Source organism: Lissotriton helveticus, chromosome 1_1 (genome assembly GCF_964261635.1).
Source record: "Lissotriton helveticus chromosome 1_1, aLisHel1.1, whole genome shotgun sequence".
Taxonomy (NCBI): domain Eukaryota; kingdom Metazoa; phylum Chordata; class Amphibia; order Caudata; family Salamandridae; genus Lissotriton; species Lissotriton helveticus.
The window spans coordinates 1,428,927,998-1,428,951,340 of record NC_136057.1 but is presented as its reverse complement, the minus strand read 5'-3'; the positions used below and the strand labels follow the sequence as shown (position 1 = coordinate 1,428,951,340).

The window sequence follows — 23,343 nt, the reverse complement described above, 5'->3', positions numbered from 1 at the left end:
TGTGAAATGTGGTGTGTGTGGAATGTGGTGTGTGGAATGTGGCGTGTGTGGTGTGTGTGGAATGTGTGTGGAATGTGGTGTGTGGAATGTGTGTGGAATGTGGTGTGTGGACTGGGGTGTTTGGAATGGGGTGTGTGGAATGTGTGTGGCATGTGGAATGTGTGGAATGTGGAGTGTGTGTGGAATGTGGAGTGTGTGTGTGGAATGTGGAATGTGTGTGGAATGTGGTGTGTGGAATGTGTGTGGAATGTGGTGTGTGGAATGTGGTGTGGAATGTGTGTGGAATGTGGTGTGTGTGGAATGTGGTGTGTGGAATGTGGTGTGTGTGGTGTGTGTGGAATGTGGAATGTGTGGAATGTGGAGTGTGTGTGGAATGTGGAGTGTGTGTGTGTGGAATGTGGAATGTGTGTGGAATGTGGTTTGTGGAATGTGTGTGGAATATGGTGTGTGGAATGTGGTGTGGAATGTGTGTGGAATGTGTGTGGAATGTGGTATGTGTGGAATGTGGTGTGTGGAATGTGGTGTGTGTGGTGTGTGTGGAATGTGTGTGGAATGTGGTGTGTGGAATGTGTGTGGAATGTGGTGTGTGGACTGAGGTGTGTGGAATGGGGTGTGTGGAATGTGTGTGGAATGTGGAATGTGGGGAATGTGGAGTGTGTGTGGAATGTGGAGTGTGTGTGTTTGGAATGTGGAATGTGTGTGGAATGTGGTGTGTGGACTGTGTGTGGAATGTGGTGTGTGGAATGTGGTGTGGAATGTGTGTGGAATGTCTGTGGAATGTGTGTGGTGTGGAATGTGTGTGGAATGTGGTGTGTGGAATGTGGTGTGTGGAATGGGGTGTGTGGAATGGGGTGTTTGGAATGGGGTGTGTGGAATGTGTGTGGAATGTGTGTGGAATGTGGTGTGTGGAATGGGGTGTGTGGAATGGGGTGTGTGGAACATGTGTGGAATTTGGAATGTGTGGAATTTGGAGTGTGTGTGTGGAATGTGGAGTGTGTGTGTGTGGAATGTGGAATGTGTGTGGAATGTGGTGTGTGGAATGTGGTGTGTGGAATGGGGTGTGGAATGTGTGTGGAATGGGGTGTGTGGAATGGGGTGTGTGGAATGGGGTGTGTGGAATGTGTGTGGAATGTGTGTGGAATGTGGTGTGTGGAATGTGGTGTGTGGAATGTGGTGTGTGGAATGTGGTGTATGGAATGTGTGTGGAATGTGCGTGGAATGTGGTGTGTGGAATGTGTGTGGAATGTGTGTGGAATGTGTATGGAATATGTGTGGAATGTGCATGGAATGTGCGTGGAATGTGTGTGGAATGTGCATGGAATGTGTGTGGAATGTGCGTGGAATGTGCGTGAAATGTGTGTGGAATGTGCGTGGCATGTGTAAGGAATGTGTGTGGAATGTGTGTGGAATGTGTGTGGAATGTGAGTGGAATGTGTGTGGAATGTGCTGTGGAATGTGTATAGAATGTGCGTGGAATGTGTGTGGAATGTGTGTGGAATGTGTGTGGAATGTGGTGTGTGGAATGTGGTGTGTGGAATGTGTGTGGGATGTGTGTGGGATGTGTGTGGAATGTGGTGTGTGTGGAATGTGGTGTGTGGAATGTGCATGGAATGTGTGTGGAATGTGGTGTGTGGAATGTGTGTGGAATGTGGTGTGTGTGGAATGTGGTGTGTGTGGAATGTGGTGTGTGGAATGTGGTGTGTGTGGAATGTGGTGTGTGGAATGTGGTGTGTGGAATGTGGTGTGTGGAATGTGGTGTTTGGAATGTGTGTAGAATGTGGTGTGTGGAGTGTGGAATGTGCATGGAATGTGCGTGGAATGTGTGTGGAATGTGCATGGAATGTGTGTGGAATGTGCGTGGAATGTGCGTGAAATGTGTGTGGAATGTGTGTGGAATGTGTAAGGAATGTGTGTGGAATGTGTGTGGAATGTGTGTGGAATGTGCGTGGAATGTGTGTGGAATGTGCATGGAATGTGTGTGGAATGTGCATGGAATGTGTGTGGAATGTGTGTGGAATGTGGTGTGTGGAATGTGGTGTGTGGAATGTGTGTGGGATGTGTGTGGGATGTGTGTGGAATGTGGTGTGTGTGGAATGGGGTGTTTGGAATGGGGTGTGTGGAATGTGTGTGGAATGTGTGTGGAATGTGTGTGGAATGTGGTGTGTGGAATGGGGTGTGTGGAATGTGTGTGGAATTTGGAATGTGTGGAATGTGAAGTGTGTGTGTGGAATGTGGAGTGTGTGTGTGTGGAATGTGGAATGTGTGTGGAATGTGGTGTGTGGAATGTGTGTGGAATGTGGTGTGTGGAATGTGGTGTGGAATGTGCATGGAATATGTGTGGAATGGGGTGTGTGGAATGGGGTGTGTGGAATGGGGTGTGTGGAATGTGTGTGGAATGTGTGTGGAATGTGGTGTGCGGAATGTAGTGTGTGGAATGTGGTGTGTGGAATGTGGTGTGTGGAATGTGTGTGGAATGTGTGTGGAATGTGTATGGAATGTGTGTGGAATGTGCATGAAATGTGCGTGGAATGCGTGTGGAATGTGCATGGAATGTGTGTGGAATGTGCGTGGAATGTGCGTGAAATGTGTGTGGAATGTGGTGTGTGGAATGTGTGTGGGATCTGTGTGGAATGTGGTGTGTGTGGAATAAACACACTTTGCATTTAAACACACTTTGCTCACAGAAACAAATACTAGCAGCAGAAAGGATGCACATTTCGAAGGGAAAGCTCCATATTCCTTTATTTATCCAAATATTTTGAATGTAAATTAACCTTTTCTCTACATAAAAAACTTATTTACATGATGCTGCTATTGAATTTAGTCTTTTTGTGTCCGAAAAGTGTGGTTTTATGAGCATTTTTAAAATCTATTTGAGTTGGAACACTTCACTATTGCCATGTGAACTTTATCTTCAATTCAAGAATGATGGTGCACTGCACTGTGATATAAAGTAAATGATTCTGAACATGTTTTGCAAATAAATTAGAGGACTATTCAGGCCCAGTGTTCAGAGCCCTTGTCTTTTTTCGCTATTGCAAAGTCAATTCATTCCAAGACTCTGACAATCCTTTGGTGGACTAGCCAGCCAGTGTCGACTTCAGTGCTGGTGGTGCCTAGTGCAACAGTCTTTTTTGGTGCACACCATGACCTCCATCTGCATGGATGACCTCACTACAACCCTTCAAATGTGCCCCTCATCTCATCATAGCCCCTCTCTCACATGCATTTGTTTTATTGCGCTACTCACACCAGTGTAGGTTGTCAGAGCATTATACATCACACAAATTACACAGAGACAATGAATCATACAACTCTAAATTAGTCTGTAGGTAATGCTACAAAAGACACTAAGGATTACGAGGTGTAGGAATCGCATGTCATCCACTGAATGTTTTTTTCTGGAGACGCACAAACTCAGGATTTAAAACATACCACAGTAGTTGGGATACGATTTTCTAAACCAAATGTACTACTATCCAAATAAACATTTTTTAGCAATATTAGGATAATGAAAGTCTGGGGGAAAAACATAATATTCTAACCTATACCATACAGTTTGCATGCAGCTCTGATGAAAGTTGATTGGTCACTGTTCTATTTAAGATTGTAATTTATGAACTGCAAGTAAGGGAAAGATCTCTGCAACAAGAGCAGTTATCCACTGAGCAACTCACATGAAATACAGTCCTTTTGTCTGCATGGTGCACTTTCTTTGCAGTAGGCATATTAACAACCTGGGCATAATTTTGATCACGCTAATCAGAGTAATTTTTTTAATTCCTTTTCGGTAGGTACTCTTTGACGTAGAAATACCGATAAGAACGCATTACACCTGCTCGCGTAACTAAGAGTAATTTGGGGAAAAACAACCCTACCAGGAGACAAACTTAGTGAGTGTATGTGGCTGCTTGAGCTTGCTATTTGTGTTCTGCTGCATTTAGTGTTATTTCTCAATGTAAAATGCATCCTTGCGTCCAAAATGGAATTTAGCGCTAGAAGCTGGGAGTAAGTTGGAGGAAAAACTCAACTGCAACAGCGCATTAGGGCTACTGCTTAGCACAAAATGCCTTCTCAAGGCCATTATGGCTGTTTGGGGGGCATTTGGCAATAAGACAATAGTGCTAAAAACGGGGGAGGTAAATTTTTCGAAAAACCTACCCCAGGAGCACATTTCGCAAGCATGATCGGCTCCTTGTCCTTGATATTTGTGTTCTGTTGCATTTAGCACTATTTCTTAACATAAAAAGATTTCTTATGCTCATCTTTGGAAGCAAGGGTGTATTTTTGCATTATGAAATAGCACTAAACCTAGAATTACTCTTTTTGCGTAATTATGCATAATTTCACAGAATTTTTAGATAATTCCACTTGATTACCCTACACTAATTACGCGAGTTACGCCCCCCCCCCCCACCATTATTAACCCTCTGCTCTACTTTCAGTTGAATCAAAACTACCACTAGCAAAAACTCTGAACTCTCTCCAGCAGGAAGATTAATCACCAGAGTTATCTTGACATTTTTATTGTTGTCTGAAAACTGATGTACACACAAAGAACTCTGCAGCAGGTGCTTTTAAGCTCATACGTTACTTCTAAACACAGCCCACCACTGAGCTCAGCGCCAGGTGTGGCTTCACCAGCAGCACCGCTCTAAAGCTGTCCTGTAGATAGCATCCCACCCTCAGGCTTTTCATCCCAGCATGGGGCTTCTTCCATGTTCAAGTGGTATTATCCAGTCTCCGTAATAGCCTAGGGTTCACTAGACTGTAAGTACATGGCCAACTGTGCTGTGTCTCAAACACATCCTCTGACTTACATCACTTCATACCATTCTTTTTCTGCATTTCAAGCCACTCTTGAAATTTCAGGAGCGCTTAAAGCACACTGATCTGTATTTTCTAGCCAGGTGTCACACTGCATCCATTAATGTTGAAGGCATCAACAATGGAAAATCACCTAAGAGTACTGTTCCTATTGCCTGCTTTGACTGGAAAAACACAGTAATCACTGGGTATTTAAGGTGTTACTGGTGGCCTTCTGACATCTCTTCAGAGAACACCACTTCTACACATGATGGATGCACCATCTACAAACCTCCTGATTCAGTGTAAATGATCCAGGATCATCACCCTTGTTGAAAGCTCAATTGCTCTAGGGTTGCACTCAGCATTGCCACTTGGATACTTGGTGGTGCCTGGTAAGACACAGCAGACACCATGGAGCTGCGGTGCTGGATGTCAGGCTGGAAAGCTGTTGCATACTTTGTGGCCCCTTGTCCCCTCATCCTTGTATATTACTTACATACACCCTTCACCCTTTGGACAATCAGAAACACACTCATTTTAAAATAATATCAAGTTAACCCATGGTTTAACCTATTGCCAGGGCTTTAAGTGAGATGAAAAAATGGGGGTTCTATCAAAGGGGCGTGGTCAGTGTAATTAAGGGTGTGGCTTAAAACACGTAAATTAACAATCTGTGTGTGCCGCCCGACTTGAATTTTGCTGTTTCTGTCATTGCATCCAGATATATGATACAACAAGTAACATCATGCCTACAACATGTCAGGACTATTGGCTTTGTCAATGGTTGTTAGTTGCATGAGATAAATAAGCAGCAACTATAGCTTGTATATAATATTCAAAAAGTTTCCACTTAAAGCCCTGGTGACACCACGACAATGTTGCTGCTCCTGAGTTTCAAAATGAGAAGAGAAATCCAGAGAGAAAATGCTCTTTAAAGGATTTCCCTTCCCCTACAACACACACCTGGCAAGACGTTATCCCGTAACTAATTCACTAGTGAGAAGTGAGCAGTTTGAGCACGCGCACATTGATGTGTCTGCTGTCACTGTGGTTGGAAAAAACAAACCGCCTGTGCCAGGGCACAAGACAGAGCCCGAGAGAGACCCATTTCGAGGCCTCCTTTAAAAAACTGAGCACCGTTGAGACCTGTTCCACTTAAAGTCCTGCCTCTTGCTCTTATTTTAACGTGAGTGCTAATCTGAGAGAAAATACTTTTGCTTTGTTTTGTTTGCACAGTGCACTAACATGCCACTTCGATAAGAGGCATGCTGCATAAAAAAGTAATAAATAAATCAAGCAAGGGGTACCGTAATTACTGATGAGTAATGTGCACAGTGTACTCCGTTTTGCACTCAGAACTGGGGGAGGAAGTAACAGACAAAATGTATGTTTACCACTTTACTACACAAACACAAAATCTGCACCATTTGCCAGCAAGTTTCGTGACACATTTTTCCTGATGAAAATTCCATCTGTAAAAATTCTTGGGGTGAGAAATGTGTCCTCCAGTTGTAATCCAATACATCGTTTGCTTTAAAAAAGGGTTCGAGTTTACATTGGGTTTGAAGGAATCAAGAAAAGGACAGAATTTGTTGTAATTTATCATTTGCATTTACAATTAAATACAAACCTGTGATAAAAGGTGTTTCTTTTTTATTAAGCGCATATCAGGTACTTTTCAAAACTTGCACTAGCACTGAGTTTAAATTGCAGTGGTATTATTACATGTTTTAAAGCTTTCTCAACCCTTACGAGCGAGAATTCAGGAACAGTAATATACGAGTTATTAGATATTAGCTTGCATAATGTTCTGAACTTTAGGCGCTTACTTGAAATGCGTTCTTTATGAAAGCAGAGTCCGTGAAATAAATGGTTTGGAAAAAATACCTGTGAAGTTGGTGCGCAAGGATGTAAGCAAAACACTTTTACAAGTCTGCTCACTGAAGAATCACTTTACCCAGTTTGAATAGCATTTCCTCTGCCCCTCGGAATGATAATCCTGGCGGCCTTGAAGAAAACAAAACCTGTAAGGCTTCAGGATGGTGGGCACAGATATGCAGATTCACCTTCGCGCATAACAAAAGGGACATTAGCCCTCAAGAGGCCAGCGCTGTGCTCGAATCACCTGAACAGGAAACTCTCCCAGACTGGGGGATGGGCCCTGCTGAAAAGATGGCACCTTTGCAGGGAAAGGCAACATGAGATGTGACTGACTGGGACACTGAGAGCAGACCGAGGTTTAAGCACCCAGAGACTGAACCCAGTCTAACTGTTAGCGAGTTTGTAAACATTAATAAAACAATTTGTGTAATTTAGAAATGCAGGCATGAAGTCATAAAGAGGTTTATTTGTCACTAAAATTAATTGTGAGAGTATGTGGCATGTCAGCTCAACATTCTGTGATTCTGGGCAATTCACATACTCTCCCAGTGCCTACAAAACAAGCATTGTCATAGCCAATAGATCCTGCCTTTGTCTCCTTATAAGAGTTTAGTGATGCAGCACTTTATCCTGGGTTTTCCAACATCTACTGTGATTTCATGTGCCAATAAGGATGTAGGGAGGCTATGTACAACAAGAATGTGTGTATACTGAATGCTTGAAACGAAGGGAACAATTAACACCAATCTGTCTTTTATTAAATAAAGCTGCCTACAATATTGTGAGGCCAGTGTTGTGCGCTGTTAACAGAGATTACATAGAAAGCAGGTTTTCTTATCAGAGGCCTGTTCTATAGTTAACTGTCACCTCACGGCCACTTCTAGACATTTTACTGGAAAGAATGCATATTGGTGTAGCTACCTCTCTTGACCATACATGGAGTCAAGGGGAGGATCAGTAGGCATATGGTATGACTGTCAGTTTAGTCAGTCCAGCTTCCATCTTGCTTGAGTATTACATCACCTTTCTGTGGCCAGGAGTACATAGTGATGGGACCTGGGCAAATGAGTAGTGGTAACTAAACCCCAGCACTGTGGTGTTAAAAATCTCTGCACAAAATGCGATTTTTGATAAAACTTCAAAAGTCAACAGGTGGGGTGCGTGAATGCCATCTTAAAAACGTTTGGGATTTATTAAGTCATTGGAACCAATCTATATTGCCCTTCATAATAGAAGTTTAACAACCACAACTATTGCATCACATCCAATTTCTAAATCGTGCACACAATTAAAAATTACCCATAATAAGCAGTAACAGCAGCCAATCATTGAGGGCCCGATGTAGGTAAATCCCATTTACCGATTTTGAAATACCGAATCCTACCGATTCGGTATTCAAAAATCGGTAAATGGGATGTAGGTCCCAACATCTGGATTCGTTACCGAATCCTTAACAATTCTTAAATTACCGATTTGGTAAATACCGAATCGGTAATGCCCATTCATTCCTATGGGCTTTGAAGCCCATAGGAATGATTAGGCATTACCGATTCGGTATTTACCAAATCGGTAATTTAAGAATTCACAAGGGTGCAGGGGGTGTCACTTTGACACCCTCTAGCACCCCCAAAACGGCCATGTGTGCAATGTGGCACACAGACATGCCCTAAGGGCACGTCTGTCTGTCACATGGCACATGTGTACATGCACAGATGTGCATGTACACAGGAATCGTTTTTTTACCATGGATTTGTATTCCATGGTAAAATACCGATTCTGTAAGCCATGTGCTGCCGGAACATAGGCTACCTACATTGCATTTTCGGTAATTTTACCGAATCGTTATCATTACCGAATCGGTAAATATTACCGACTCGGTAAATTTACCGATTCGGTAATGATAACGATTCGGTAAAATTACCGAAAATGTGCCCCTACATCTCCATAGCCCTTTACCGATCGGAAACGGCCGAAAATCGGTATTTTCGGCCGATTCCGATCGGTAAAGGGCTACCTACACCGGGCCCAAAGGCATTTGTGGTGTAAACACAATTTACTTTTTTTCTAGTTGTCTTATTAAGTAATTTAGTGAGCACGTCTTTACTTTGGTAAGTTTACTGCAGCACTTAAAATAATGTTGCTCTTTATGCGTGGTTTAAAGGTCTAACACGCAACACCTGTGGCTCAGGGGAATAGAGTATTGAAAGTGGAGCATAAATAACAAAATGAGAGAAAGTGAAATACAACAGAATGAGAGAAAGTAAAATGAAAGGAGGAGGACAAATGAAACATCAAAAAAGAAAAGGACAACAAACACGAGTGAAGAAAGAAATATAGGGATCAAAATAGAAACTGTGAGACAGGAAGAGGGGAGAAATGAGAAATAGAGGTAGTGGAATATGAAGGGAAGAGGGTGGAGTAATATCCAAAAAGAGAAAGGAGGAGGAGAAAGATGCAAAGACAAAGAAGGAGAAAGAAATGGGAGGTCTCGAGAGAGGATAGGAGCGAGCGAGGAAGAAAATGAGATCGAGATTTAAAGTTAAAGAGACTGACAGAAGGAGCGCACAAGAAAGAGAGCAAGAGAATAAGAGGAAAGGGAGTGTGCCTTACAATTGGAACAGTTGTAGAAGTCTGACTATAGGGCTAACTAGTAATGAGTGACAACGTCAGCCAGGGCCGGTCCTAGGACTTTTGGGGCCCTGGGCAGAAATTAAATGTGAGGCCCCCCTAATTTGCATACAGCGTGCAATCACAGAAAATGTGCCATACAGACAGGTGGAGAACATGCTAAGTGCACATGACTGTTTGGCCGGCCCAAGAGGGCAGGCCAAACAGTTATGCACACTTCGGGAGAGCAAACCACTCCTCACTCTTCTCTGGTAAGCTCAGCCCCACCCGACATAGCTCAGATAGCCGCATAAAAAATTAAAAAGATAATAACGCCTTAATATTTTATTTTTATTTTTTGCACCGGCCTCCCACTTTGACAAATTGTGTGTTCTTGGGCAATCACTTTTCTGAACTTATTGCTGTGCTCCTTTTTTGTCAAGATTCGGAGTATTTTGATTTGATTTATAAACTGCTTAATAGCGTAGGATTACAACATGGGCTAAGGGCTTGATTAAGACTACGGCAGTCCTTTGGAACACCGTAGTCACGGTGGCGGTCCACCCGCTGTATTACGACTTTGGCGGTTGGACTGCCACAGAACAGCTGCAACTGTTGGAGAGGAGTTGGCCTAACGGCTAAGGCGCTCGACCTCGGACCTGGGGATCTGGGTTCGAGTCTCGGTAATGACGCCAAAACCTCCTGTGATTCTGGGCAAATCACTTAATCTCCCCGTGCCTAAAAATGAAAGTGTGTGTCCTCATGTGAAAAACGTAACTTGTGCTATGTAAAGCGCTCTGATACCTGATTTGGTTCGGGTCTAGTTCGCGCAATATAAAACTCTACAAAAAAAAACTGCTCTGGATCCAGTGTTCAGAGGCTGAAATATGCTGGTGGTGTCGCTGCAGCACCGCCAAGCATATTAAGATTTACCTCACCACCATCCTTGTGCCTCGGTGCATGGGGGTGCATGCAAGAGGGCACATGATGTGCCCCCTGTATTTTTTCACCTCCAGTTCCTGCACAGGAAGGAATGCATAACATGGTGCATTCCTTCCCGTGCAGGAACGTATTGCGCTGGTCCCACACGGTGCCTTTCTATGCCTCTCCTATGAGCCTTAGAAAGGCCCCGAAGTGGGGCTGCTGCAGCGCATTCGCCTGCCAAGGATTACAGTTGTAATATGGCAGGCGGTGTGAAGACGGCTTTGGCAGTCCTACCGCGGAGCGCTGGTGTGCTGCTTCAAGGGAATAACGCCAAAGTCATAATCAGGCACTTAATATTACCTGGGAGAGAAGTGCCCAGTCACATGGTATATTCACCTAAATGCAATAGTGGTAAATGTATAGCCAGGGCCACTGAAACTATGCAATTGTGTGGCCAAGGTGGTTTTGCCATAATTATGGATTTGTCGCATTTGCCACATAATCCAACATCTGCTACATAATCTACAGATTTTAACCCAAAAATGTTTTCTTGCTCAACCGGTTCAAAAGTTAGTAAGACCCAGCAACACATGTTGCCATGCAATTAAAGGCCCATTTCAAAGGTTCACTGGTTACCTATTTGTTCCTTATTACTATATTTGAGTGTTAAACCGATACTAATGACAGGCAGCCTATCCACCGACAGTGTTACCAAGTGTAAAATGAGAAAATAAAAGTAATGCTATGACAAAATGTACTGCATTACACTGCATTATTCGTTTCTACCACATAATCTAGAGAACTCTGCTGCACAATTTGCCCTTCCTCTTCTGCATAATTACAGTGGCCCTGTGAATAGCCTTTGAACCAAATAGACGTGTGTTACAATCTTGGCTGTTTGTTCCTGTTTGTTCCTGGCCAAATAATCTCCCTGTGCCTCATTTGGTGATTTACAATTGCGAGAGCACTTTAAAATAACCTTAGAGGGCACACTCTCAGTACAGGTCCTGATTCTAGGTTTCATTCATTTATTTAAGGTTGTTTGTATCCCTGTAGCTGAAGGCTCTACTGAAGCTGCTTGGTGCCCGACACCTCGTGTGCTGCACTGCCACCCTGTCTGCCGCCCACAAGCATCTCTTTCACAGCTCATCAAGGGCTGAAAGAGAGTTGAAAGGGTTAAAAGTGCCGGACGGTAGGTGTCCTGCAGTGCCTCCTGAGCAGTGCGGATTGCCAATTACAAGCCGTGATTAGCCTGGGAGAGGTCCTTTGTTCCCGGAGCATGCCCTAATGGTGTAGAGCTGCGAGGCCCAGGGATGAGGCGCCCCTTCCCAGTGCCGTCATGGCACAGTGCGGCGACGCCCCTTCACTTATTATTTCAGGAGTTACCTACAAATGATTGTGAGGCAGAGGCCCAAGGCAGGGGGCCTTTGAGGTGCGAGGCCCCATATTGGTTGTCTGGGCGGGGGGGGGCCTGGGCAGCTGCCCATGCTGCCCATGCCTAGCGCCGGCCCTGACGTCAGCCTGGCTTTTACCCAGCAGCAAATTGTGTTGTGTGACTTGCAGTTTCACTTTTAACATATACAGTTCGCTAAAATCTTAAATGTCTGACTGAAAGTGCCATATTCAGCTTTTCGGCTATCAGCACACCAAACGCGTTCCTGAATTACAGGGCACACTCCTTTAATTCTAAACGCATCTTTAGCGCCTGGATACCCTTGAGGTTTATTAGCCGCTGTACAAGTCCCAATTGATTAATTGTAAATAGATTTTCTTTAATCTCTCCTCCTGAAGCTATGGTTATGACTTGATGGGTAGAGTAAACTATAACTGTTCACTAAGTATAGATGGTCAGCTGGTCCGTTCTGGAGTCCTTATTGTCTGCTTTTTATTTATATAGCACTTAGGAACCCCTGATGAGGCGATACATATGGAAACTAAATGCTGTAGCCCATAGATGTGAATTATATCTCCATATTTCCACAACATATGGCTTAGGCAGCGTAAACCTTGCAGCATGGCTTAGAACTGCATTAAAAATGCTAATGCTCACAAACTAGAAAGATAGCTCAGTGGGCGAATGTGCCACTGACGTAGAGCTGAATGCCACCTTCAGCCACCTTCAGCCACGTTTAAAACCAGGTGAGGCATTCAGCAGATCAAGAACTAATAGACCAGCATGGTTGCAGAGGCTATCCAAGCTTACAGACTGGACCAATTCCTTCCCCGCGCTTTCCTGCGCTCTCACGGGACCAACCAGATCCCTACTATACAGAAGCCTTAAAAACAAGCATTTGTATTCCTGCTCCAATTTTGTTTTCTGTAACTCAAGCGGATACAAGCCACTTTCTCCAAAAGCAATAGTTGCTATCCTTCGTCTTCTTCACAAATCCATATAAGTATCGCAAGGCCATATCGTACCAAGGGGTATAATATAATTGTATACTTTTGAGAAGTGGTCTAACCTCCAAGTTGAACAGCACAAAAAGTGATACATGGGATGCTTGAGTGAATCTCATTCACTCGTAATTACAATGGTCACATTCCAATGCACCCTTTTTAGGTCTCGGGACCGTAGGCTTGGCCGCAGGCCAAGACCGGAAGTCCAGAGATTTATTGTTACTTAGAGTGCAGCAACATCCCGCCTCCCTTTAAGTCTCTCCTCCATTGGCTGGCTTCCTAAATGGAGGCCAGCCATTGGAGGAGAGAGCCGTCCCTCCAAAGAAGCTCCGTCTTTTTCGGATTTGGGGGCGTACATTTTGCTGTTCTTTCGCCAGTGACGTCACCCGTCACTCAGAACAACAAAACACACGCCCCCGAATGCGAAAATTACCATGCTTTCTCCGAGGCATTTCTGCTTTGCCTCGGAGAAAGACGGTGGTGGTTTCCAGAGCTGCTCTGAGCTGCTCTGCTCGTACCCCCTTCCCTCCACTTTCCTTCGTCCAGCTCTGCCCCACCCCTTCTCTCTGCCCGCAGCTCCTTCGTCCTGCTCTGCCCCCCTTCCCTCCGCCCGCAGCCCTTCTTCGTCCCGGTCCCGGTCCTGTGGAAAAGTAAATTTTGCCATGTTCTGTGTCCCTACGTGTTCCCCATCTTATGTTATGTGTGCATGATTAATATGCATATGTATTCCCATGATCGATTAAAGACGCAATTACAGTTGTGTCCATCTCTAGTATGCCAGTTTTCCAGTTCTCGTGAAAGCTACGAGTATTAGGCCTATGTAAAGCTACGTTGCCACGTTTCTCAGTGTGCACGTTATTTCATTGTAAAGTCCCCGTTTCTAGGCCTCAAAAGGGCCCGGACACCAGATTCAGCTCCAGTCTCCTGAGCCCTCGCTGAGGAGCGATACAGCCCCCACCTGTATCCCTGACCCTTCACTTACTTCCTGCCTCACAGTGCCCGGCTCGGCCTGGCTCTGCCTGCCAGTCTGCCAAGAGTATGTTATGATTCTAGTTATCAGTCCAGCCCTTCTTCTCTGCATTCCTAAGCTACTGAATCGCATCAATAGTTTCAGTCATCGTCTAGCCTTTACGTCTCCATGTAAGAGAAATACTGTATTTATGGTCATTTAATATTCCTCAACACACACTACATGTAGAATAATGCATGCACCAGTCTTAGTGTCTGTTAGCCTTTACCCTGATAACTTTTGGATTCTATCAACATGTTCTCTAAACATCAGATACTAGATAGTGTTTAGGTACATGTCGCTCTGACTCTCCAGACTTTCGTCTCTCCTTCTAGCTCAGAAGTCATAGCCCCCAGCTTCTCCCTAGTTACACGTCATTGCCAGCTTGCGCGCACCACTAGGTCAGAGGTCCCGGCTCCTTAGGTAGCCCCCTCCATGTTTCCGCCCCATTTATGACATATTCTGTTACGTTTGGATCACATGTCTATGTACACGCCTCTTGTCACACCTACTTTCAGCCTTATCTTTCGCGACTGCTACAAATCCCTCCCACTGCTACGCCTACTGTATCCACTGCAATGCAATTGTTTTAGTATATATACTTGTGTACTGTTATTAAGTGTTGTGCAGCGCTGCCATCCTATTCCCGTGCAGGTTGTCCTGTTCCTGTCCTTTATGCTGTATTAAACCTGCAAACTCCTACTACCTCGAATCTTGACTCTTATTTATTGAGCTATCTGTTATTGTTATATCCAGTCAAAAATAGAGGTATTATTTATTTATTTACCACATAATGGCGCCCGAACAGGGACTTGCCCTTTCCCCACGCGCCGGTGAAGCCACGCAAGCCCCCTGATCCTCTGCAGCCGTGACGGAACCATACCGTGCACGTGCAGATATTTCTGCTTCAAGTATCCCTCAGGCCCACGGAGGAGACGGAGGTTGCGGTCCAGCATCCAGACGAGGCGGTGGAGGAACGCGGCGAGTCCCGACCAGAGCCCAAGCCGAGAGTCCAAGGTCCGAGGTATCCGGAGGCCCACCCGTAACTGAAGTCCGAAGTTCGTCCGTCCGGCGTCGTAGCAGTCCAGTCCAGTCCGAGGCCTTCCGTTCTTGCTGCCCGGTGAGTACCGTTGCTGGGGTAGTATCTAGACAGGGTCAATTGCATTGTCTCTGGTCCGTGGGTTTGGGGTACACAGATCCAACACGAAGTGTCCACTTAGGTGGATGCGGGTCCTGACGTGTCTCTTTATGAGACCGGTAAGTTTCGTACTGTTTTAGCAGTGCATCTAGTTTCTGTTCTAGTCTGTTCTGTTCTCGAGAAATTCATGTATTCTGTTTTTGGTATTCTAGGTAGTGTTTTGTCCGAACTGTTATCCTAAATGTCATTCATGTATTTCAATGTTGTGGTATGAATGTGTTGTTTAGTAATCATCGTGTTCATTGTGTATTGTATTGTGTCTAGACTCCAGCCCAGTCATGCCATTGTTTTCCAAGTTACGTCAGTTAAAAACTAGAAAAGGTCTGTTAGACCTAGGGACAGTCCAGGTCATTTTATGTATCAAAAGCATGGCATAAGTGCCATATTATATCTGGATTTATGGGTGGAGTACACCAAACAGTTAGAAGAAAAGTACAGATGGCCCGTATCGGGTACATGGGATGACGAGTGCATCATGCGAGTAGAAGAAGTATTATGGAAAAAGAAAGCCAGACAGTCACAGAAAGATGCCATCGAGTTATGGCGCAAAGAATCTCATAAAAGAACCGAAAAAGAAATCAGAAAGTCAGAATTAGGTAGAGAATCCACAGAAAGAGCCCAAGAAAGGGAACTAATCGAGATAGGTGAACGAGTTAAAACCGAACAGTCAGACAGGCAGAGAAATGTCCTTATTAAGGGTATGTACCCTCTTCTTGCCGAGGGCTTGCCAAAAGCAACCCCGGAAGCATCCAGTAATTTTCCGCCACCTTTAGTTCCGACCAATCTGCGTCACAAACCGACCGCAGCTGAGATTTTTCTCTCGTCCTATTTGGACGACACAGTCCCAGAATATGCAAATCCTGTTCCGCCAGCTCCTGTAAATAATGTAAATCCTGCTCCTCCAGTCACCGGGGCACCTGTTGCAGTACCTGTTACGGTACCCCCGGTCCAGCCCGTAGTACAAATTCCCGCTACTTCAGTCACTCTGCCAGCTCGAAGAGTATCAGTCGACGATTCCAGTATAGGGGCCGCGGGAGGAGGTCCTCCTGGTACCCCGCCGCCAAGTAGACGTCTAGGGGCAGTCGAGTTACATGAACGTGCGTTACAGCGTACGCCTAAATATAAGTCCATTGCAGAAATCAGGCGACTTCTTACTGAATGCTGTTATGATCCAGTCCCAGGCGAGGATAGTATGGTTATATATTCCGTACGTATAAGGCAGGTGTCCGAGTATTTGGTCACCCTACCGAATATGAAAGAAGATCTAGACAGAATGTATCGTTTCATTCGTACAGGACAAGATCCAGAAAGTATTGCTGAAGTCATGTCTCTCAGGAAATCTGAGATCCAGTTCATGTTATTAAAGTTTCTGATCAATTGTTTAATTAGGGAACAAGATTCCCCGACTAAAGATCCGAACGAAATGAAAATTTTGACAAAGTGGAGTGATAATATAGCCGAGGGTAAGCACAAGACACTCAATAGTATAGAGAGTATGTACAAGAAAATACGTAAAGAAATAATAAGGTTACACGAACAACGCAAAGAAGCACAAGTAAGCGAGAAAGAAAATGACTCTTCTACTGAAGAGGTAGACGACGAGACTACCGCCAGAATAGCGTATGTAGGTAAATCTAGACTTCCAGACCAACATTTACGCCTAGAACACAAGAAAGTCTTTCATCTTCTAGCACCAGAACAAGGTTCTCTAGAACAAGTATTTCAAGCTACCGATCAAATTCTGAAATCACGAATCGGTTATAGTGAATTAAGTACTATGCATGAACAAGAATTAGCCCGATCAGCAGTCCGATGGATTACTGATTCTACCACTTTTCCAGACGAAATAGTGGCACAAATGTTTCTGAAATTGCCCCCAGCCGAGCAGCGACTGGTGGGTATGTATATGATCCAGCACCTCATTACACTGTATGAGGGTCAACATTCTGATCCAGGTCCGTTACATGATATTCTGAACGAGTTACTCCAGTATAGATGGAAAGGTTTAGGTACCGATTTAATTAGTGTCATTCTAGAACAACGCCATAAATATAGAACGTTTCTGAACCCGCATTTTGTTCACGTCTCACCCCCAGAAAGTAAACCATTTTACATAGACAGACAGAATCCGTTACGAGAAGTACATCCAGTTAGGACAGCGGGTGGTGAAATGCAACGAGTATTTGTTTACACCCCAGTTACCAAGATGGAACTCTTAGAAATGAAGAAATTAATTCCCTGTCACAACAAAGATCCAGCAGGGTTCCACCGAGAATTAAAAGACATGCTCCGTATGGGAGAATACACGTATCCAGATATAATTAAAATGTTAAAAGTCCTGTTGCCTGCGGGCATATATGAAAAACTCAAGGAAAAGGATTGGGAGGTGGGAGAGAAAAAGATCGATTGGACAGCTCTAGAAGCTGAAGATAAGATACGAGTACCAGGTACCGGTCTTGGAGATAAATGTAAAGAATTACCAGAATTATTGATACAAGTTTTGCCTAGATTATTAGCCACTAAAAAGGAAGACTGGGATGCAATCTCAGCCTGTAAACAGAAACAAGACGAAGATACTAGTGATTTTTATTCTAGATTTGAGAAATGCTTTAGCATTAACAGTGGTTTGAAGACGAGTAGCGAGTCATACCCTCATCTTTTTGTTACTAAATTAGTCGAGAATTCAAGTCCACAAGTTAAAAATCGAGTTTTGAAAGTCGAAAGTACCTGGCAAGCTAGTACCCCGTCCCAGATGTTACAGATGCTCCAGTATCACCAGAATAGAATCAGAGGAGAGCAAGAACACGAGAGAAGACGTATGAAAGACACGAAAATGAAAGTACTAGTTGCACAATCTGTTCCTCAAGACAGTCAGAAGAGGGGTCCGAATCAAGTCAGTCATCCTGCAGCTCCCGTTAAAGGGACATGCAATTATTGTAAACAGCCAGGTCATTTTATAAACGAGTGTGCAGTTCTGAAACACAATATAGCTACCGGTAAGACTAAAGAAAGACCACGTCCGCCTAGACAAGAACAAGTTTCACAGACTTCTCAGCCACAGAATGTACCACAGACAGTTCCAGTACCGCAGCCTATTGCTGCAACACAGCATGTTACACAGCAGATGTACCAGTATGCACAGTCCGAGTATCCAGAGTACCAGCAGTATTCATGAAACAGCCTAGAGAGGGAGGTAGGCTTGCCTCTCATCGAGATACCTGTAGATCAAGAGGGTCCCTATGTTCACAGTCAAGTATTAGGGAAAGACAGAAAGTTTTTGATTGATACAGGGGCAAGTAGGACGACTATTAGTCACGACGAGGTTCCAGGGGCTCCGCTCTCAGGCTCTAGAAATGTTTCCCTTGGATTTTCAGGAAAACCTATTGTTAACGAGATTTCCAAACCAGTTACTCTAGAAGTGGGTCCATTGTCCCGAACTACTGATTTATTACTTACGAAATCATGTCCAGAAAATTTGTTAGGCATTAAGACACTGAAAGAATTAGGTGCAGTTATTTGCTGCTCCCCAGAGGGAATACGTTTGTTTTTACGTGACTTCAAGGGTCACTATGTTTTACGTGATTTTGATCCCAGATTATTGAATGTTCCCCAGCATCCATGGGCGCAAGGTCCAACTGATGTTGGTTTTATGCAAATCACACCCCATCGTGTGACTCTCAAGCAAGGTGTAGTGTTACCACGAATCAGACAGTACAGACTGCTACCTGAGGCTGTAGCAGCCTTGTCCAAAATTATTGACGAGCTCATTGCTCAAGGAGTAGTTGTAGAAACTGACTCCAATGTATGTAATTCTCCTATCATTCCAGTCATGAAACGTGCTGATCCAAATGCACCCCCAGTATATCGATTAGTGATTGACCTTCGAGAACTTAATAAATGTATCATTCCCCAGTACCCAGTAGTCCCAGATATTTCTTCCTTATTGACAGCCATTGATTCTGAAGCCTCATTTTTTACAGTCATAGACCTCAAAAATGCATTTTTCAGTGTCCCCATTCATCCAGACAGCCAGTACCTTTTCGGTTTTTGTTTAAACGGAAGGAGCTATAAATTTACACGAGCTCCTCAAGGTTTCACAGAAAGTCCTAGTATTTACAGTCAAGCACTTAAAAGACAACTAGACAATATTCACATGCCAACTGACACTGCCCTGCTCCAGTATGTCGATGATCTACTGATCACAGCCCGTTCTGAACATGCTTGCGAGCGAGCATCACTCACAGTTCTGTATTTTCTAGCCGAGATGGGGCACAAGGTGTCCCCTTCGAAGCTTCAATCCTGTGTCCAGCAAGTGATCTACTTAGGCCACTTACTGTCCAAGTGGGGTAGGCAGTTGACACCCGATCGCATCCAGTTAATAGCGAGTCTTCCTCAGCCCAAGACACAGAAGGAGGTACGTGCTTTTATCGGCCTTACTTCTTATTGCAGACAATGGATTCCTCAGTATGCATTTCTAGCCAAGCCACTGATACAGTTAACGACACAGGAGGCAGCCGTATCGACTGTCCTCCCTTGGACATCTGAACATACACTTAGTTTCAATGAGTTAAAGAAAGCCTTATGCCAAGCTCCTGTCCTAGCTACACCGAACTACAATAAGCCTTTTACACTTTTTGTCACAGAACGTGATGGTACAGCATTATCTGTTCTTACACAAGATCAAGCAGGACAATACAAGCCCTGTGCTTATTTTTCGAGCACACTAGATCCAGTAGCCCAGGCTCTGCCTGCGTGCCTCAAGTCAGTTGCAGCCACAGCTCTAGCTATCAGACAAAGTGATTCCATAGTATTAGGACATTCCCTGACAGTACAGGTTCCACACTCCGTGGAAGTTCTTTTAAACCGAACACAGACTCAGCACTTGACAATTGCACGTTTGACAGGTTATGAATTGACACTGTTCCAGCCACACATAGAAATCAGACGCTGCAATGTTCTGAATCCTGCTACACTGTTACCGTCAGTTACTTCCAGTCCTGCCACACATGACTGTGTGGAAGTAGTTAACACCATGACAAAGCCAAGACAAGATTTGACAGACATTCCATTACCAGATCCCGACCTGACACTTTATGTGGATGGTTCATGTATGAGAACAAGTACAGGAGATCTAGTAGCCGCGTATGCAGTGACTACTGACACTAAAGTTATTGAGACACACCGTATTGACACTCTGTCTGCTCAAGCAGCAGAGCTAGTTGCTCTGACTCAAGCCTGCATACACGCCAAGAACCTGAAAGTTAATATTTATACAGATTCACGCTACGCATTCGGAGTTGTACATGACTTCGGAGTGCTCTGGCAGGAGAGAGGTTTCATGACTTCTCATGGAACCAAGATTCAGCATGGTCTCCTCATTCAAGCTCTGTTAGATGCAATACATTTACCGACAGCTATCGCTATCATGAAGTGCAAAGCACATACGAAAGTTACTGACATTATTTCTCAAGGTAATGATCTAGCAGATCGAACAGCCAAGCTTACAGCACAGACACCAGACATACCAGTTAACAAGACACCGACATTCACTCCAGATCCGACTACATGTATGACAGTTAAGGACCCCACTCAAGATATCATAGACATCCAGTCACATGCTACTCCCAATGAAATCAAGAAATGGTCCGAACAAGGAGGGGTCCAGACAGACCAGGGATGGGTGACGAAGGGAAAAGCCACATGGTTTCTCCCCGACTCAATGGTTCAAGTCATTATCAATACCGCACATAGTCCAGCACACTTAGGAGAAAAAGCCATGTTAGACAGTATCCAGAACATTTGGTTCAACAAGCATTTACGAGCTGCAGCCAAGCAGAAAGTCCGTACCTGTATGATATGTTGTCAATTCAATCCAGGTAAAAGTGTCCCGGTGGAACAAGGTGGATTCCAGCCCCCTGACCACCCTTTTGAAGTCCTCCAGATGGATTATATTCAGATGGAGCGATGTCGAGGTTTCAAGTATGTCCTTGTAGTTGTATGCGCTTTGTCCAGGTGGACAGAAGCATATCCAGTCCCAGATTACACAGCCGCGACCACTGCCAAGCAGCTGGTTCGTGAATTCTTCCCCCGCTATGGACTCCCAAGGGTCGTGTATTCTGATAACGGCCAGCCATTCTCATCTGAGCTCATGAAGCACGTTTCCCTTCTGTTAGGGTACCAGTGGAAGTTTCATTGTGTACGCCATCCTGAAGCAGCAGGTCTCGTAGAGAGACATAACCAGACCCTGAAAATCTGCATTGCAAAAGTCTGTAAAGAGAAAGGTGTAGACTGGCTAGTAGCTCTGCCAGTCGCTCTATTCTATATGCGCATGGTTGCACATTCCAGATCAGGTCTGTCCCCTTACGAGGTCGTATTCGGCCGCCCCCCGAATATGTGGGGTACACCTAGACCCCGAAGTATTACAGATGTTTCCAGTAATATGCTGACAGATTACCTAGCTTCCTTGATGTCTGCCCTACACTCTTGTCGTTCACAGGTTGCCGCCGCATTTCCAGACAATACCGAGGTGAAACCGCATGAAATCGTTCCAGGGAGCTTGGTTCTCGTGAGGAACTTCGATCGTTCAAGTCCGCTGGAGCCTCGTTGGAAGGAGCCGAAGCTCGTCCTCTTGACCACCCGTACTGCCGTCAAGCTGGAAGGCAGGAAGGGGTGGGTCCACCTGTCTCATGTTAAAACATTTCACGGACTAAAACCTAAAAACATTTCCAAGGATTGCCAGGATTTTAAGGACTGCCAAAATACTATTCTCAAGGACTGTCCCGCAAATGACATTGATACTAAGCCCTCCCTGTTAGAGGAAACTCCGCAGCAGGAGTATAAACGTAAGCTCCGGTCTAGTAAAATAAGTCAGCCAGTTTAATTGTCTAAGTCCTCCCCTAGGTGAAACGGTTAGACAGGTATCTGACATGTATGAAATAGACCCCCATAGTGAGAGAGTTAGTCAAAACTCAATCCGATGTATCGTTTTTCTAAGTTTCATATTATTTTTAAGCCTGATGGTTACCTGCACGAGTTATGCATTTCATTTATGTTTTCCAATTTCTCATGTACATAAGTTTTCTAATGCTACAGTAGAGCACACGTTTAGTGATCTGCCTCCTCATGAACTATCTTATCGTCTTGCTATGCGCAACAATTCATTTATCCGTATGTTACATTATTCACACCAGACCAGCAATGCCACTAATTGTTGGGTGTGTGGTCGACTCCCCCCTTTCCAGACACTGAAGGGAGTTCTGCCACTCTTTCCTTATTCATTTTCACATAATGGTTCGTGTGGAGCATGGTCCACGTTAACGTCATCTTCAAATGATATGTCCTTTCTAAACAGTACATGTTTTCCAGACAAGCAAGGTCTTCCCCACAGAACAGGGTTAGATCTAGAAAATGAAGTGTATAATTTAGGTAATTATTTTTCGAATTTCATGGTCCTGAATGTTCAGTCTGATCCTACTCCAGACTTACCTGCTATTTCAGTACTACCAGTCAAAGGCGAATTATGTGTTAGAAATAATGGTTCCGTACATGTAGGACATAGTGATTGTACTACTATTGTCGAGTATAGTGACAGTGGGAAATCTATTTTCAAAGCTTCACGTCATTCTTATTTTGTTTGTGGTCAGACCGCATATGTTCGTCTGCCCCTCTATTGGGAGGGAACCTGTTACATTGCCTTCCTACTGCCACCAGTTTTCCTAGCCCCATCTGATTATCACAGAAACACACATCTAGTACACATTAGACATAGAAGGGAGATCGAGTCCCCGATTGTTGATCAAACTGAAACTGCTCTAGAACAGTATACAGACTTTAATAGAGGATTCTTCTTCTTTATAGGCCCTATCCAGAATAGTAAGCTAATCCGTAGGTTAACCAGAACCCTTGAAGCAGTAGTGAATGAGACTGCCTCTGCTCTAGGTAACTTAACCGAAGAGCAATCTGCTATGAGATTTGTAGTTTTGCAAAATCGTCTCGTCCTTGACGTCATACTGGCCGATAGGGGCGGGGCATGTAGAGTCATCGGATCTAGTTGCTGCATTTTCATTCCTAATAACGCGCCGTCTGTTTATTCAGCTATAACCAGACTTCATAAAATTGCCCATCAGTTACACCAGGATCCAGGCACCTGGACATGGTCCGGTTGGTTTTGGAGTATTATTTCTGCCTGGGGATGGAAAGTATTGTCCTTTCTAGGTATTGCAGTAGCGATCATATTCAGTTGCTGCCTCTGTATACAATGTGGCCCTGCGATTTGCGGCATTTGTGCTACCTCTTGTATTCCTAGTCCCAAGTCCCGTCCTAAATCCCGTTCCAAGAAAATTCGAGACGAGCAAATGATACTGTATGAAATGATAGATGGTATCATGAATATAGATGTTTCCTGATGGAAACGTAGTGACAAGGAGGGAATGTGGAAAAGTAAATTTTGCCATGTTCTGTGTCCCTACCTGTTCCCCATCTTATGTTATGTGTGCATGATTAATATGCATATGTATTC

General features: G+C 44.3%; 1 protein-coding gene across 1 annotated transcript in view; it reads left to right on the top strand.

The window, feature by feature from the left end:
- LOC144764166 (A.superbus venom factor 1-like) overlaps positions 1-23,343 on the top strand; it is a 1,132,054-nt gene that overhangs the window by 878,737 nt on the left and 229,974 nt on the right. The window contains exon 33 of the mRNA XM_078650288.1: positions 11,278-11,413. Coding sequence (XP_078506414.1) covers positions 11,278-11,413 — 136 coding nt within the window. The remainder of the gene's footprint in view (positions 1-11,277; positions 11,414-23,343) is intronic.